This window comes from Poecilia formosa, unplaced genomic scaffold (assembly GCF_000485575.1).
Source record: "Poecilia formosa unplaced genomic scaffold, Poecilia_formosa-5.1.2 Scaffold6, whole genome shotgun sequence".
NCBI lineage: Eukaryota > Metazoa > Chordata > Actinopteri > Cyprinodontiformes > Poeciliidae > Poecilia > Poecilia formosa.
Genome location: NW_006799945.1, coordinates 3,869,426 through 3,887,430, shown reverse-complemented (window position 1 = coordinate 3,887,430; position 18,005 = coordinate 3,869,426). Strand labels below are relative to the sequence as shown.

Genomic DNA, 18,005 nt, shown 5'->3' with positions numbered 1-18,005 from the left:
TAATAAGGCATGACGAGTGGCGCAATGCTTTACTTGAAATCCTCGACTGAAGCCGGTCGTAGACGTTACACAAATTAAGCAGGGTTGCACAACATGCTGCAACGCTGCCACCCTTCTTTTACAGATTCTTTTATTTGTTTTTCCAATCTTTAAATAATCTTGCGCCGCCCCACCTCTCTGAGCTTTTCCAATGACTGTTCACGAAGCTGCTCAGAAGAGCAACTTCACCTGCATGTGAATGTCAGACAGGCCTCTTTGCCGTTTTTCTTTAGATCACCTCTGAAAATACATTTTTATTCTTAGACCTTTGACCCACCACAATTGAGCTATTTTTATTTGTTAGATTTGCTTTATAGCATCTTTTTTCTGTCTTCTTTTATTTATGTTTTATTGCTTATACTAGTATAGAATACCTGTTCAGCACTTTGGTCAGGAGTGTTGTTCTTAAACTGCATAAATAAAGTTGGCTTGGCTTCTACTTCTAAATATATATTTTTAAGTTGTCCACCATCCATCCATCCATCCATCCATTTTCTTTACACCCTTGTCCCTTAGTGGGGTTGGGAGGGGCGCTGGTGCCTATCTCCAGCTAATGTTCCGGGCGAGAGGCGGGGTTCACCCTGGACAGGTCGCCAGTCTGTCCACCAAGTTGTCCACCAAAGAATTGAAAAACACCATGTTTAAATATTTAAAAACACAAAAATGACTCATGTTTAGACTGATGGCTGCATGTAATTGTCTGGACATTGACAGACTCACCTGTCACTTGTTTTTTCCTGCTGTACTAGTGTTGTTGAGGGAACTCTGCTATCAGACAAGCTTCTAAATGAGGACGTGCTTCACACTTCATTCATCAGCTGCTTTCATATTGACAAGAAGTCCACTGACAACATAATGTCCCGCATACCGATTATTATCACGGCAGCGAGACTTAAAAATAGTGTGCAAAACAAACGTTGGCCTTTCTGTTCTCTTCGAGTGGCTGCGTCTGAACGCCAACGGACACATCACCAAATGAGAGGCGTAATTTCTTTGCACACATGATGCTCGACATTCTGTAACTGATCCTGCCAAAAACAAATAAACAGAGGAACTGACCTTGGTCGTGACACTGAGATTAGAGTTTCATAACAGGAAGTGGCGAGACCTGAGTGACTCCCTTCTCATTCTGAAGAAGTACACAAAGCACAGTCCGTACGGGTTGAAGACTAAATGGCAACTTTTTGTTGTATTTGCTGAGCTGCTAATGTGAACGGAAGGTTTCCTTTTAATTTCTGTAGCAGATGCTGTAACACAATGCTTGAGAAATGTCCTCCTCAACCAATATCATAAATTGTGTTATTGTGTAAATTCGCGGCAACAAAAAGCAATCCAGCTGCCAGAACACAGATTGAAATGTCCTGGTCAGTCCACTTTGAATTTATGTGGCAGAACATTCCCAAATAGTTATTACAGAACCACTGTGGCTCTCTAGGGTTACACTCAACCGCTTCCACAGCGCACTGTCTCTAATCAGGACAAATACCAGAGAAGAGGGAAGGTCACTTACCACTCAGTCAAATGACTACATGACAATAGTCATCAACACCCATTTGCTTAACCAATGAAATATGTGATTCATTTTCTAAACGGACAGATTATGTCTGGATCCTGTTATGCAATGTGATTTTGACAACAATAGGCAGACAGGAGTACAAAAGCCTTGAGCAACAGGCCACAAACTGCTGAAAGAGCTGTCCAAATCCAGAAACAAGAGGCAAATGGTCCTTTTGTCAACGAGGAAGCAAATGGCAAAACGTGCATGGGTTGCATTCCTTTGAGGTGACCATCATGAAGTGAAGGGTACATTTGCGTGTGTGTGTGTCCCCATCCCCTACTCACCCGTGAGATGGTGAGGGGCAGGCAGAAGTCCTTCCCTCCTTGCAGTCTAAAACCCCACGGGGCGGGGCCGGCCAGGGAGACACTGTAGCTGCTGCTCATGATGCACCTAGAAACACACATTTTACCACTTTATTAGGCCTGTATCTACAATAACAGGGTTTCAAACTTCAATGCATTTCATTGACATATCATGTGATTAGCTTAATCAATTTAGAAGATCCAAAACAAAAAACACAGATTTCAACATCTTCTATGAATAAAATGCTAAATAAGTGGGGCACACATTAGAGTCCAGATCCCCTGAGTCAATCCTTTGCCATCTTTGAACATGCAGTCTTTTTTTTATTTATTTTTTTAGGATCGCTCCAAGCTCAGTCAGACTGGATTTTTTTAAACATTAATAACTAAATTTATGTCTGACATTTGTCTAATGAATTAATATGCAGAGATTCAATTGCAAACCATTTCACAATATATCTGACTGCATCCTTAGTCATTGTCTTGGTTGTGGGTTAGTGTAGTCAAAGGATCAAAACGGATGAACAGCAGCCAGTCACATTGTCACATTGTAACATTGGTGGAAAGTCATAAAGTCTCATTTGGTCTCCTCCAATTAGACTGCCTTCTTACATACGTCTCCTATGTACCAGCCATGGCTTGTGGTAAACTTTAAAGGAGGGCTTCTTACAGTTTTCCTCCCAATGTTCCTCCGAAAATGCTGTATTCGTGGAGTTAACAACCAGTGGTTATTCTGTTAACATTTTTTGAATTGTTGCAGCTCCTACACAGTTACCAAGCTTCTCTGTTTAATGATCTCCTTGGTCAACTTGTCTGTTTATGAGAAGAGCCATGATTTAGTAGGGTTGCAGTTGAATTTTCTCAATTTTAGGAAAACAGATTGAACACTTCTTTATTGCATGCGTCCCCAAGATGGGATTTTGATTTATAACCAACTTGTCCAGTACTTCATCCCTGGTCTGTCTCCTGTGCTCCTCTGTGTCCATGATGGTGTTTGTTCACTTATGTTTTCCCAGAAGTCTTCAGAGCTATTTTTATAATGCCATCACATTTTTGACAGGTGAATTCTGGATTCAATTAGTGTAAGGTCTTACTTTTCATTTAAAAACAATTGGAAATCATGAACCAGTCTCCTTTCATGTCACAGTCATGCACTATATTTTGCTGATCTGCCAGTTAAATCTCTTAAAAATGCCTTGTTTGCAGGTTTAATTTGGCAAAAGTTTAAAAAGGGGTGTGAATACTTTCGGAAGGCACTATACTGACCAAATCCATTTAAGAGCAGAAATAAGGATGAGAAAACTAAACCTGTTTTTTATATTTTGTCAACAAGATTCAAATGTCAGACTCAGCCATTTTAGAGCAGGTTTTAGTTGTTTAACAAGGAAAACTATCGGCATGAAGAGTGAAAGTGATTCTGCAACAGGTTGTGCCCAGTTTATATTTTGAAATAAACAGATTGACAGCAAGGGGGAAAAAAAGAGGATGAATGTTTAATACTTTGTGGAAATGATTAAATAATGCTGACCGACATATCCAGCTGAATGAATGTAAGGCTTGAAATAACTAGTACAAATTGGGGGGAAAAAAAACCAAAAGGAAAATAAAGACCATCTCAATCAGCATTTTAAAGCCATTTGTTGAGCACATTATGTCAGCAATCTGTCACCAAGTGTTCTGCATGAGACAAGCAGCCTTTCTTCACGGGAAAAAAAAGTGAAGCCACTTGTATACCTGCTTATTAAGGATAAAAGACCAGCGCTGTTTTGAACATAATTCAAACCAAGTGTAATCATGCCAACATTACACTTAGAGGGTAAAAAAAAACAACCAAAACCAAGGCAAATAAGGCATTCTGGAAATTACGAGCTGTGAGGGAAAGGCATCATTACTCCAGTCAAGCGGGCAACATCTTGAATTTCATCTTTCCTTTTCACACACAAACTCATACCTCGGCTTCAGAGCTCAAGAGACAAGACAAAATGTCTTCCATGCATTTATATTTAGCCAACCCCCGCCTTTGTTAATCGCAAGGAGCAAAGAGACAAGATGTCGTTGCTCGCACCACTGCTGCGGCGCTGGACCTGCACGAGAAAGAAGTGAAGACGAGACACACCCTTGATAGCGAGGGACTTGTTAGGACTCAGATTTCACTGGTAACTCAAAGTTGTGCAAGCTTTCCAAGAATTACTGTCAATCTAAACACAGCTCAGTAGCTCCTTATTCTCAAATTCATGTGTGCAAATATATTAACAATGCCTCAATGAGAAATTAAAAATGGCAGGAAGGCAGCAAGATACATGCAAGTGTAAAAATATTTCATGCACCATTAAGCTTCACTGTCTAATGCCTGCCTGTTATGCATTCCTTTTCCCTTGAAACACTGAAGCTTTAAAATACTTACTAGAAGCAAGACTGAGGTCAAGTGGGGTGAAATGTGACGGCTTGGTATATCGTAAAATTTATTTAAAGCGACAAGTGAGGGAACTGTTAAACCAGATTTGCAGAATACTGGGGGGTTTTTAAGAGGAAGGTGTGTGCATTTGTGTCCGTTCCACAACTTGGCACTTCACAGTCATGTGGAAATGTTACCTTTGCCCCGATCAAACAGGAAGGGCGCACGCAAACACCAAAACCAAAACATCAAACACCACGTGCTCTATAGTACGTTTACAATACTTGAAGAAGAACCTCTCTTCTCTGTTTTATTCAGTCAGTAAAAGTCGTTTCTTGAGCTAGAACAGGTGACTTAATGTTTCATTTTAGTCAAGACATTACATATGTAATCCCCAGAAACACAGCTGGGTTATAAGACGACATGCCTTTCTTTCCCAGTGAATATTTCACGAGTAAAAATGTTTTATCATCCTAAAGGAATGTCTTTATGAAGCTGCCAGTCAGGCTGCCTCTGGGACAAAGCACCACCTGCTGCAGCCCGTCACCTGGTTTTGTTGTACCAGACGCATGGCAAATCAGGGAGCCTGTTTTCACACGATTTTCCATTCAAGCCTGAAGGAGAACAAGTGGATATGAGGAAAGGAGACGTAAAAGGGAGTAGAAATGGGGAAGGAAAGGATTAAAACTACATGTGAAAGTGACAGGGTAGCTGAACACCTGATGACATGCACCGTTTCCCCCCAACCGTTACCTGGCAACAAACTGAGTTTTTCCCCCATTAAAACATAATTCATCCTAATATCATCATATAGTTTTACAATCTTCATGTCAGAAGTGCAGCTGACTTTTCGGGGAGCATGGGAAATGTTGCTGAACTTCCTTTTATTTTAAATCAAACAATGACAATGACAAAAAAAGAGAACTATAGTAGAATGAAAAATGACTGAGAGCAGGCAGACGAAGGTACCAAACATGCTAGTTGATTAAAAATGCCAAAGACTGTTTTCAGTCCTTCCTTTCCTTCGTGGAGTAAAAACATTTCAGTAAAAAAGATGGAGAAGGTGTTTGTTGCTGGTTACATAATGCATATGGGCAGATCTGGAAAGACCAGTGAACTATAGCTAAATCAAAAAGACATACTAGGTACATTAAATGAGGAATAAACTTGGTGACGACAAAAGATTATGTTTTGCTTTTTTAAGCCTTGTAATTAACTTAGATTTTGTTATTTTAAAGAACCACATAAAAAGCAATGGAAGAGATTATGACTCAAAAACAACTGAATCTGGAGAAAGTCTTTTAGATAATTCAGGTATTATGGTATACATATCCAGCAGGTAAACTAAAGCTGTGCTGGCTGAAAACGGCCATAAAGCCAGAAACCTCTATGCCCAAGCAAATAACTTGGAGTCCCGTTACCACACAAAAATCTGTGAATACTGAACCACAAAATGGGGAATTCGGTGTGCATGCAATAAGATGTACATATAAGCTCGTCTTTATAAAAAGCACAGAAACACAGGCAGTAATCCATCAGTTCAGCACTTTCTCAAATTACAGCGCTATTTCCGAGGTTTCTTCATCTAAGTTGTGATTGCACCACATGTCTGTGTTCAGCAGACTAAAATGAAGAGAAATGTAAAGAAGAAGTCATAGTCCAGAAAAAAGAACTGGGAAGCCATCCTTCACATTGTCAAATGTTTTGTTTACCTTCTCATTTAAGGACTGACCTATGAACCACCAATGCTGACAAACAGCTGATGCTCTGAGGCCTTTGAGTTCATATTCTTAATGTACAACCCTTTGGGAAAACAGGACTCTGAACTGCTCAGGCTTGCATATTTTGGAGTATTTACTTTCACAGTCAAATTAATCGACTCATTCTGAAGTGGCGAGATTTGAGTCACGACTCCGGTCATGACAGACGCACACATATCAATAGCATTACCTAACAAGGAGAGAACAAAGATCAGGCCCATCTCATGCCCCTGCTTGTTTTGCAATCTCTAATGATATCATGCATGGACATGAGCAGACACACCTCTCAGTGTTTTCGCACAGATGAAAAACAGTCGAGATGTGCATCAGAATTTCTCAGCTACATTCACATCGACACATCTGCAAGTTTGAAAGAGAATTCCCCTTTTGGGCCTTATCTGTCAAGCTCCTATCGTGTTGGCACCACTGCAAAGCATTTCATCGCCTTTTCCCAGATATTAGCTCAGACATTTAAATGGCTCTGAGCTGAATGGCAGGCAGAGCATTTAAATAGCTTGAAAAATGTTTTTTCCTCAAATGTCTGACTGTAAAGTAAGTAACACATGCTGATAGGAACAGCTTGAATTTTTTTTTGCAGACTATCTCAACTCTTTAATGAGTTTAAAATTAGGTTATTTTGGAGAAGGGGTTGAGGGATGTATAAATGCCACTAGGGTCCCTTTTCACATTCTTTCATGTTGCAAAAACAAACACCAGTTTGATTAATTTCAATCTTTTCAGGTCAGAGATCCAGGGCAGCAATCAGTCACACAGTCCACAAATCTGACAGCGAGACTTGAAAGAGCGACAAGAAGAACCTCATTGAAAAAAAACCTCATGTGTAATCTCATGTGAAGTTTACCACAAGGAGGACACTGCATATTAAAGAAGGTTTTATGGTCAGAGAAAACCAAAACTAAGCCAAAGTGGTGGTGGTGGTGATATCATCGTGGTATGGGAATGCTATTCTACAGTAGCAACCAATGTAGAGGCTGCAAAAGACTTAACAGTGGACAGTAACTTTGTCACCTTGACAACAATCCTACGGCGAAAGTTGCAATGTCAGGGTTTAGATGAAGGCATATCCAGGACGTCCCTGTCAAAATCTAAACTAAGAATCTGTGGGAAGACTTTAAAATGAATGACAAATTAGAAATTTGTATGTTTATGTCTAATTGTCTTTTTGTTAAAAGAGTCTCTAAAGGTCCAAGGGTCATAAATGCCTTTTACAAGGCACTGTAAGTTCCCTAATCTTAGGCCAGTACAGTAAATTTCGTAATAAAATGAACCACCGCCCCTCAAACAAAGGTGCATTTCAACTGGAAAAGCCTTTTCTTTAATGGTAATTAAACACGGGTCACCTGAACTGAATGCAGGAGCCGCTCCCCTTCATGACCCCAGCTGCATGCGTCACACCAGGATTGTGTCAAACCATGTTTTCTTCATGTCGTATTCAAAAGAAAGAATGTCTCCACGTTTTGATGAGCACAGTGTGTGAGATTTGTCATCTGAAGTTCAGGTTTCAGGCGTCAGGCTTATTTCACAGGGCTTTGCTGCTAGGTAACGTTACAGCAGATACTGACTGAGTGGCCTTGGATTTACTGCACCTTATCGCAGCACTTTCACTGAAAACAAAGGGAATCTCTTTGACTTCACTAGAAATGCTAAAATACGTTATATTAGAGCTCAATAAATGAAAATTAAGTCATACTCCTGTTAGGATCATCAAATGTAGAATTTAATCATCAAACGTCTTGCCCAATACTATACATTTTTAAATGTCCACGTCTTACTATTGACATTGCTAGCTAACACACGTTATTTATTTATAGAGAAACAACTACACTGAGGATAATCAATAATGTAGTCAGTCTGTTCACCCATGTGTTCACTTGGAGAAGGTGCAGGACACACATGCCTAAGATTATTACAGCTCTCCTAGATTAAACTGAAACAAACAAAAACATATCCGCCCAAAAACAGATAATAACCTGTTTGTTATTTAAAAGTTTTATTTTACAAACATGTGATTTTTTGAAAGTTCAGATGAAGTTCTGAATTGCAGCTGCGTAGCGGGAACAAAAAGCTGCAAAAAATAATGACGTAAATAAAAATGATTAACATTGTGCTCACCTTACCTCGAGGAACCCGGGTTTGTGTTAAAGAGAGAGGAGCGACTTCTGCCCGTCGATTCTCAGCCTCCAAGAAATGAAGTTAGTGGAACTGAAACTTCCGCCTTTAAGCCAGCCCTTCAGACAAGCGTGGAGGAGGGTCTACCATCTACACCAGCTCTCTGAGGCTGGGGGCAGCACAACCGCAGGCAGACAGGCAGGCAGAGGCTTGTCCTGAAGGTGGGACGGGAACAAAACGGACTGACTGGCCTGCATGAGGCAAAGCTAAGCGCGGAAAGTCGCTTTATAAACATCTGGCGGAGGCTTTAGCTTCACTGTTGTAGTGTGACTTTTTTCTCATTAACGAGAAAAAAAGAAAAACGGTGTGCGGTTGCTTGGTGGATTGTTATCTTTTGGCTATTTGACTAAAGTTGCAGTATTGTTTACAAAAATATGTTAAATATCTTTTTTTTTCCATATATTTGCTAAAACTGTCACTATTTTGTGATAGTGTAATAGAGAGATATAATCTGTGAAAGGTTCCAGCTCTTCCACCTCCTTCCTGATCTTATATTGCCATCTGACAAAATGCACAATCCAACCAATCAGAGCTAGGAGGAAGGTCTTAGCGCTGCCAATCAAGAAGAGACACACGCTGCCAAGTGTGCTAATGGTGGAAAAACAACTCACCGTCCAGGACAACCGTTAATCTGGTGGCTATGCTAAGCCTTAGCATTAGAGGCAGTATATGCTGTGGCACATCACCTGCGTCATAGCAAAGAGCAAAGGGAGGAGAGGGAGCGGCAAGTACACAAGAGTGATTGACAGCATTAAGACTCTCCCCCTGGCTCTGATTGGTTGTTTCTGACTGAGTGGTGCATTTCTGCAGCTAGTGGGAACACTGGGAGAAGGCAGAGGAGCTTGACTTTTTCACAGTCTAGCTGTCTTATACTGTCAATACATAATAATCATTTTTAATAAATATATTTATTTTGACTTGCAGATAAAATTTTATATTCTTGGAGTAAGATCCATGTAATTTTTGCAAAGAATTGTATTATCAGAAGGTCAGGCTTAAGCTATAGATTTATTGCATCTCACCATCAGAGCTCTGTTTCAGTATCCATAAAAAGACATCAGACTTTTATCCACATATTCTTGTAATTTAGAAGATAATTTTAGCTCATTTTGACTTTCTCCGTCCCTACTATCTCCCGTTGTATTGATGGTAAATGGTTTTGTACTACTATAGCGCCTTATCAAGCCCAAAGCGCTTCACCCATTCAACCACACACTCACGCTGATGGTGGTACTAGATAGTAGCCACAGATGCCCATGGGGAAGCCTGACAGAAGCATGTTTGACGTTGTAAATGAAAACCATCTTATTAATGTTATTCTTTATTTTCAATGTTTGCCTTGGGATATTTTTATGCCTGCACTAGAATTACTCATTTGAAAATACTCATTGGCATTTTGCTTAAAGGAAGGTTTGACTCTACGGAGAATCTAACTTTTACACATCGCTCTGGAAGAAGTATTTAAAACTCTGACGAAGAGTTGGCATTCTCTGCTGCATCCGTGCACAGTGAAGTCATGCTTTCCAGTAAATACCTCAGTGCAGAAGTCAGACACAACGTATGCCATCCTCTCCGTCCAACGTGCTCCGCTGTCAGCAGACAGAAGCCTTTCATAACGTGAAACAATGTGACTGCAAGTATCATTGGTTTCGAATAATTCCAGTTCCACACAGTCTTCAAGAACTAATCTTATGATTCATCTTGGTACAGTATGAAGACTTTGTTTTAGCAAAAAAAGCTGTTAAATATTCCATGTGTTGTTTTGGTAAAATGTTTGGATGTTTCTGAATGTACAGTTGAAACTAAATATTTATATATATCACGGTGTGAAAAAATGTTTTTCCACTTCCTGATTTAAAGCATTTGAGAACATCAAACTAATTTAAATATTAGCCAAAGAGTACACAAGTAAACACAAAATGTTATTTTAAACGAAGGTGTTTATTATTACATGCGGGAAAAAAACCCTGTGGGGAAAAAGTGATTGTCACCTAAACCTAATAACTGGTTGGGTGAAGCTTTGCTCGTAAAAATTGCAATCGTGTTTGTGTCGACTTGCAATGAGTCTTTCATGAATTTTATCACTTTCATCTTTGCAGAATTGTTCTAACTCAGCCACATTGGAATGTTTTCCTGAACTGGAACAGCTTTTTAAGGTCATTCCACAGCATCTCAATAGGATTAAGGGCAGGACTTTGACTAGGCCACTTCAGAGTCCCCATTTTGTTTTTCTTCAGATTTTCAGAGGTGGAAATTGTGGTGTGCTTTGGATGATTGTCCTGCTGCAGAACCAAAGTTTGTTTCCGCTTGAGTTAAAATGACAATTTGCAAATGTTTTCTTGGACGCAGACCATATGTTTTGGATAAATTTCATTTGGTCAAATGAAACTAAAATTGAAGTCTTTACATTTTTAGGGGAACGTGAGAAATGAGAAAGCTCTCCCATTAGTCTGACATTCAGCAAATAGTGATTAAAAATTATTAGCCTAATTTAATGTCAGACAGTGAGAAATATTTTTGTATCTTTACACAGTGTGTGTAAATAAAATTTGGTTTTAAATTTACTTGCTGCACTGGTGAGTGTTTCTGTGTCAAGGTAGACTTCAGTGACAGTGTTGACATGCCCTCTAGTGGCCAAAATGATCCTCACAATTCCTGTAAATGTGATACATTCAGCTATTTATAGCCTTTTATAGCTTTGAACTATAAAGTTTCTGGCCTCTTGCCAACAAACATACCTGTATGAAATCTTCATTGCATTTCTTGTTAAACAAAAACTAGAAATGGAATGACCAGGATGTGATGAAAGACGTTTGTGAGAATATGCCTGGAGATTTACTGGGAGTCCAGTAGCTAAATCCCCCTGTGTAATTATTTTGAATCACTCAGCTGCACAAGGTATTCATCTGAGGATCTGTTACATGCCTTCAGATTATTATACCTAAATCAGCAAGCACCCTGTCTTGGCTTTAATGTAGAAAGACAGGTAATGCATTATATGCTGCAGAGAAATGAATTCACACTAAATGTTTAAAGTTACAAGTGTCAAAATGAGTAAAATTTATATGAAATAAATATAACTTGAACAAGTTATTTTAAATGTTTGCTGTCCTTTCTTTCTCAAGTTGACCTAAGTTTCTAGAAATGTTTAATTATCCATGATTATCTTATTTCACATGGAAAAAATCTGGTTTACCATTACTTCTTTTTTTTTCCTTTTTCAAAACTAGGATACGAGGGAACACATTATTCAAGAAAAGGAGACGTTGATCTACAGGATAAAGCTGCAAGAAATGATCTTTACTAGACCTGCAACAGTTAATTAAAAAAATTTAAAAAATACCGAAACAACTAGACCTGTAACAAGACTGGCCTGTGAAATTCACAGTGACAGCTGTTGCAGCTTTTCTTGTGTCAGATTGCACAACATTAGTAAAATACAGTTGATTTTTTTTATGTCTTTTTTGATAAATATGGGAGTTTTCCTTAGACCAGATTTTAGCTATAAACTAAACTAGGAATGTAAGCTTGTCTACAGAATAAATCTTTCCAGATAGGTACAGTTATTGGTTTATTCACATAAATTAGATATTAATGTGCTGAAGTATTTTGAACTTAGCTCTTTCAAATCAAAATACAAAAATAGCCTCATATTTCTTTCGTGTGTGTTCAGGCTGAACATGGAAAATGCTAAGAAAAAAAAAGTGAATATTTTTATTTTTGTAGTGCACATGATTTCACAAAGAACAAATGAATTTGCTTTTTATGTAAGCACACACATAAAATGATTAAATAAAGTTTTTCACACATCCTAACGAAGGTAGACTTTGCGTCTTTGGTGAAAAGAGCTTTACTTGCTGCCCTTCAGTGAAACGTCTGGAAACTTGGATCAAATCTTTTTGGGATAAGCTGTGTCGAAACGTGTGCTTCAGAAACGTTGCAGTCTTTATTTGCTGATCAGAACAGTCCAGAGGTTGTAAAAAAATGCTCTCTTGTTATGTAACTGGAGGCTTTTCACTGGGTTGGATCTGACTTCTCAGGGGGAAAAGACATACATGATTGTCCAAAGTTTCTAGCACCCGTGACTCCTCCTTGTTTTTCTCTTTCCGGGGCTGTTGTGCCTCAGCGTCTTCACTTTGAAATGCTTTATTCATTGTCCCGCTTTCTCTGTGTTGCTCAGCTTTCAAGGTTCTCCTCCCTCCAAACTAAGAGCATCTATTCTGTTGATTAACTGATGTGATATACTGACGAAAGATTTTTCTGTGACGTTTTCTCTGGGAAAGCAGCCTAAAACAAAACGCAAAACAAAGAGAGAGAACATTACTTCTGCAGACGCTTCTGTAGCCGTCAAAATTTTAAATTAGTAACTACATTGATGAGCACCAACATTACCTTTTCCTGACTTAGACATTCCTTCTCCTTGAACAGTTTAGTTAAAGTGTAACGTTCTTTGACCTTCGCAGCAGCAGGGGAATAATCTGTCTTAGCACAACGACTCTGATCCATGGAATCCAGCTCCACATCACTGCAAACCTGCTTGAAATGAGGGGAATGTAAGTTAAGGAAAGCACTAAAACCTCAGAAAGTTAGTATTCATACAGTTTTCAATTGGCTTTATACAAACTGAACCTAAATGTTTAGTCATAGCTGCTTAATGTGTGGTTTTCATGTTATTAGGCATGTCAATTCTTAAATCTTAAGAGTCTGTGAATTAGTACTTTCATGTAATTTGCGATTTACAAAACAACTGAATATAAAAGGTCTGCAGCACACAAAATGGTTACATAGATCAAAGATACTTGAGGCAATAAGACCATTAAAACTATAAAAAAAGAACTCAAAAGCTATTAAAGAGCATTAATGACGGTTAATCGGTTCTTGTTACTTTAAGAATAGTTTTGAAATAATTCCAAAGAAATAAGATTTAGCATCTTGAGTTCAGACTTGACGATTATTCCACTTCGTAGAAGCCAAAATGCTGAATGTTGCTCTTTTTTCATCCAAACCGAAAAAGGGAAACATTTTGAACGAAACAAAAATGCTTTTAGAGTGAAAAAAATAGTCAGTATTAGATATTTGTTGGAGATAATTTAAGTAAGATGAAGCCAGGCTAAGCAGAGTTTAGTCAAATGAATATATCTCTGTACACTCAGAGGCCAATAGAAGCTTTTGTGTGCAATGATGAGACGATTGCAGCCTGTTACAAACCTCAAGGCACAGTGGTAAACAGTATTCAGTGACTGAAGACTCCATAATCAAGCAGAGATAGGAAATTGCTTAAAGACTTTTCTTTCTAGCTTTGAGAGAGAATCATGATGTGTTGTGGTAATAAAACCTAATCTCCACTCGCAGATTTCAAGCCAAATTTGTGATGTGAATTTTAAAAGAGAGCTCTTGATCCAGTATACAGCCCCCTTACGTGTTTGTTTGTGGTTGTTCAATTTGTTTACCTAGGGCAATGGTAATCACTAGAGAAATCTATGATAGCCTTCATGAATGCAAAAAAATAAAAAAAATAAAAATTGCTTTTGTTCTATTCACATTCAAAACCAACTTCAAAGTGTGTAAACGAGACATTAAAGATGTGTGCAGATGCAGCTTACTGAGACTAACATTTCAACACCTTTTGCATCTTCATCACAATCATAAGTGAACCAACTAACTTTGCATTAAAGTGTCATTATATACAAAATAATACAAAGTTGGCAGTTTTGATGGACTTTTAATGCAACTTTAAAAGTTCATTTAATGTGTATAACATTCGGTGTCATTATTTACCGAATGACACTTCATGACAACAGTCATAAACATTCATAAAGTCTCCTTCATGTTCATGACAGTGTCATGTCAGTCTTATCCACACCCTGTCAAATAAAGTGTTGCCTTTAATGCCATTTTTTTTTTTTATCTCATGTCTGGAGTTATCTCTTTATGAGTTATTTTGTGTAAAAAACACTGACTGCATGCTGTTCTGTCAATATAAATAGAATACAAAAGCCTGGAGGGCTCATACTCACTGTGTCTGTTGTAGACATGGAGGAAACTCTCTGAAACTGTGATTTGGAGACTGATGACTGATGGCTAAGCACCGAGTCCCTTATGGAGGACTTGCTGTTTGACACTAATATGCACTTCCTTTTAGGGGCATTGGCCAGGAAGTGTAGACAGGGGACCTTCTCTGCCAGGGTGTCCCTGTTGAAATATTTCCTGATCATTCGCTGATATAGTTTCCTTTGCATTTAAACCCTTAGTTAACAGTTAGCTAATGTGTTGCTACCTGTATCTGGAGTGAGTGATTCCATAGATGAAAGGGTTGTAGATGGCGGATGCTTTGGCAATAACCGCAGGGACAGCTTTGGAGTATGGATTGAGGATGTGTGCATATCTAGAACACAGTGTGTTGACAGAGGTCACGCATGCATTTACTGAGACTGAAGAGCTTAGACTATCGAAATAAATATTTCCACCAAAAGGTGAAGGTTTTATATTTACCCAGCCCAGGCGATGAGAGTGACACATGCATAGGGTGACCAGGAAAGTACGAACACTATGATCACCACAAAGGCAATCTTTGCCAACTTCCACTCAGTCCTGATAGACTGCTGTTGGATCAGGGTCGACTTTCTCACCTGAGAGCCCAGCTGCTCAACATCTCTGAACATTTAAAACAGGAAAGGTGCAGATTAATACACCACGAAATCCCCCCAAAGTATGCAACAATATGAATAAGTTCAGCAAAAAAATGTACACTAGAATGGTAATACACAACATACCTCATACCTTTATTTTGCAACCCTTGTATAAAAGCCTTATATAGGAGCCACAATCAGAAAATTGTTGCTTTTTCACACACCAGGCTTTGTAGATTTTGTTTACCTTCCTTAATGTCTTCACAGCAGCCGTGTTTGTCTCGGCTCCAGCTGTTTTGAGCAGCGATATTATATTTTGTCACTCAAATTAGAGCCACAGTTTAAAGGGAAAGGAACATAAAAAATGAAACCTGTGATGCATGTTTGTAGTCAGCCCCTTTTATTCTGTTACTACTAAATAAAACCCAGGTTTCCTTTATAAAAATGCCTTTATCCACCTCTATATGTTTTATAAGGTTCTGCAGAGATCCACAGATCAGGTGGGACAATCTGGTGACAGGACAACTGTTAGTTGTGCGATCCAAAAAATATGTTCTATATGGAAGTATGGCAACGAGAAAAGTCATGAAAAAGATAAAATCACAAGAAGTCCTACTTAAAGTTTGCCACAAGCCATCTGTGCTCTTCATCCAGGTATTTTGCAAGGCTTTTTAGTGACCCTAGAAGGCTTGCGAAATTAATATCTAAATTTATGAGTGTGAGATAAAACTGGAACAAAATACAAATTTATTATACGTCTGCCTCATAAATAATGGTTAAAAATAGAACAAGCTGCAATTTTAATAAAAATAAAATGTTTGGGTCAAAAGGGCAGAAAAGCATTTTTTTTTTTTTACCTGCTTGCATGACGAATTGCCAGGAACATGCACAAGTAACAGTAGGATATGATGCCCAGAGGGACGAAGAATACGAAGCAGCACAACATCAAAGTGTAACTTTTATTGGCTGGGGTAGACGTCACATAGTCCCAAGTGCAGGAGGTCATCAGGCCCTCGGGGATGTAGGAGCCTTTGGAAAGAAGTTCAACACAAAGAAAGCATAAAGCAGCACGAGTAATGGTGATTTGAAAATATTGCTGAAATGACTAATGTACTCACTCCACCCCAAAAGCGGTGCAAGGCTCCAAGCAAGCGAATAAAACCACACAAGGGCAATTATGAGGCAAGTACGTCTTGCCGAAGTCCACCCTATGGACTGCAGAGGCTTGGTGATTACTATGTACCGGTCTATAGAGATGGCAAGAAGGTTTATCATCGAGGCGATTCCAAACAGAGCCCCGCAGAATGCATAGATTTTACAGCCTGTGTCGGGATAAATATGGAAGGAAACTGTTTAGTAACATGTTTCTTTTCAGATGAGCACCAGAAACTTTCTGCTTTTAGGGAGCATGGTAACTTTTCTGACACCTCCTGCTTAAAACCCAAAAAGTCTAATATCTTAAACACAAAGTAGCCTCATTGTCACATTTTGCTTACTGCAAGAAAAATCTGCTCCCAAAACCGAGCATGTTAGAGAAACTTAGTTTTGTATGAAACATTTCTGTTCGTAAACAACAAAATAAATAATGTTTATATTTACTTTTTTCTAATGATGCACAAGCTATTGAAGACAATGATAAACAATATACCTGTTTCCCCAAAAATCCACCCCTTATAGAGGCAATTAACAAAAAAGATTGGTGACTGTGTGATGGCCATCAGGAAGTCGCTGATGGCCAGGTTCATGATGAAGAAGTTGGGAGGCGTCCGGAGTTTCTTGTCGCTGAAATACACCAGGTTTGAAATGTTGCATATAAAATGTCCTTATGTCACTAAGCAATAAAATAGTATGAAGTTGATGTACTTACATATGTTCTGTTTTTTCCTAAAACATTTGGTTGGTGTAAAGCACAAAAAACTTAAATACACTTGTTATATCCACTTGTGTGCAATTTTAGCTACTTAATAGGATTGAATGTCAGATGTCCTAACGTATTTCTGACCAGAAAACCTAATTTTAAAAGAAAAGTTTTAAAAGTTGTAATGCTTTTAATGCTTTCTTCAACACAAAGAAAGCATAAAGCATGTGCCTTTTCAGTTTGGTTACATTATTTAAATTTCTTAGTATCGATAACTTTTATTTACTTAAATCTCCATATGTATAAATTTGAAAAATATGTTTCCAATTTTTAAAAAAATGACTGTAAATGTTTTAGCTTGTATATTTTGGACACTAGACAGATTAAGTATTTCAGATGTTCCTCAATCCTAAAATTCAATAGAGGTATTTATTGTATGATCACTCCACCTTGATGAAGCGCAGCTGAAATAAGTCCTTAAAAGTCCAAATATAATATCGCATCATTGTCCACAGTTACCAGACAAGTAGTTTACTGAAAGACTAATAAATAAATAAACAAATAAATAAATACATCTCGATAATAATCAGTTTGCTTACCAAGAAAAAGCATACATGACCAAGGCATTCCCAGAAACTCCCACTGCTCCGATCACTAAGACGAAGAAGGCAACGATGTAGTGAACGTGGTCCGGGACGTCCACATGCCGGTAGAATCCGTGTTCTAGATCCATACCTGTGGTGCATCCAAATACATGTTGAATCATTTCGTGAGCATGTCTTAAGTTTTGTTCAGCTTTCTCCTAACCTACTGAACTCTGTTGAATGACATAACAGTGTCGTTCATGAGTTGCTTTCCTCATAGTCATATGAAATGTTCTCTTTGGTACTGATAAACTTTGGACATGTGCCTTTTCAGTTCACACGAACAGGGAATTTCCATTTAGGAAAACAGAATATTCAAGCATTTTGTCTAAGTGCAAACATTTTAGACAGATAGTCCGGTATGCCACAGCATTAAATGTCAGCATTGATGAGGAATTTTTATTTTGCTACTTTACTAGATTTGTTGGGGGAGGGGGAGACTCATCACAGAGAATATATTATTTAAATCCACCATAAATTCATTTGGTGGATCTTAAATATGTTCACACTTCTATAATTTCAACATTTCTGTGAAGTTAAAATGGAGATTCTGGTGGCATTTATGCTATAATGTTTAACTGAAAAACAGACCAATATTTTGGAGGAAAAAAAAAAAAAAAATGAAGTAAC

At 38.3% G+C, this 18,005-nt stretch overlaps 2 protein-coding genes across 5 annotated transcripts in view; both read right to left on the bottom strand.

Moving 5' to 3' along the window:
- pdlim5b (PDZ and LIM domain 5b) overlaps nucleotides 1-8,473 on the bottom strand; it is a 37,629-nt gene extending 29,156 nt beyond the window's left edge. The window contains exons 1-2 of one of the 3 annotated variants that reach the window (XM_016679950.1): nucleotides 8,188-8,473; nucleotides 1,882-1,987 (exon numbers count right to left, since the gene is read on the bottom strand). In XM_016679950.1, the coding sequence (XP_016535436.1) occupies nucleotides 1,882-1,980 (99 nt within the window). In that variant the 5' untranslated portion in view covers nucleotides 1,981-1,987; nucleotides 8,188-8,473. The remainder of the gene's footprint in view (nucleotides 1-1,881; nucleotides 1,988-8,187) is intronic. The other 2 variants (XM_007568428.2, XM_007568420.2) reach the window with 2 other exon arrangements.
- A 3,329-nt stretch (nucleotides 8,474-11,802) lies between these two features.
- The window catches only part of opn4xa (opsin 4xa), an 11,741-nt gene continuing 5,538 nt past the window's right edge, over nucleotides 11,803-18,005 (bottom strand). The window contains exons 2-10 of one of the 2 annotated variants that reach the window (XM_007568392.2): nucleotides 17,331-17,466; nucleotides 16,522-16,655; nucleotides 15,992-16,195; nucleotides 15,731-15,902; nucleotides 14,737-14,898; nucleotides 14,522-14,629; nucleotides 14,262-14,436; nucleotides 12,637-12,780; nucleotides 11,803-12,531 (exon numbers count right to left, since the gene is read on the bottom strand). In XM_007568392.2, the coding sequence (XP_007568454.1) occupies nucleotides 12,472-12,531; nucleotides 12,637-12,780; nucleotides 14,262-14,436; nucleotides 14,522-14,629; nucleotides 14,737-14,898; nucleotides 15,731-15,902; nucleotides 15,992-16,195; nucleotides 16,522-16,655; nucleotides 17,331-17,464 (1,293 nt within the window). In that variant the 5' untranslated portion in view covers nucleotides 17,465-17,466 and the 3' untranslated portion in view covers nucleotides 11,803-12,471. The remainder of the gene's footprint in view (nucleotides 12,532-12,636; nucleotides 12,781-14,261; nucleotides 14,437-14,521; nucleotides 14,630-14,736; nucleotides 14,899-15,730; nucleotides 15,903-15,991; nucleotides 16,196-16,521; nucleotides 16,656-17,330; nucleotides 17,467-18,005) is intronic. The other variant, XM_016679932.1, reaches the window with a different exon arrangement.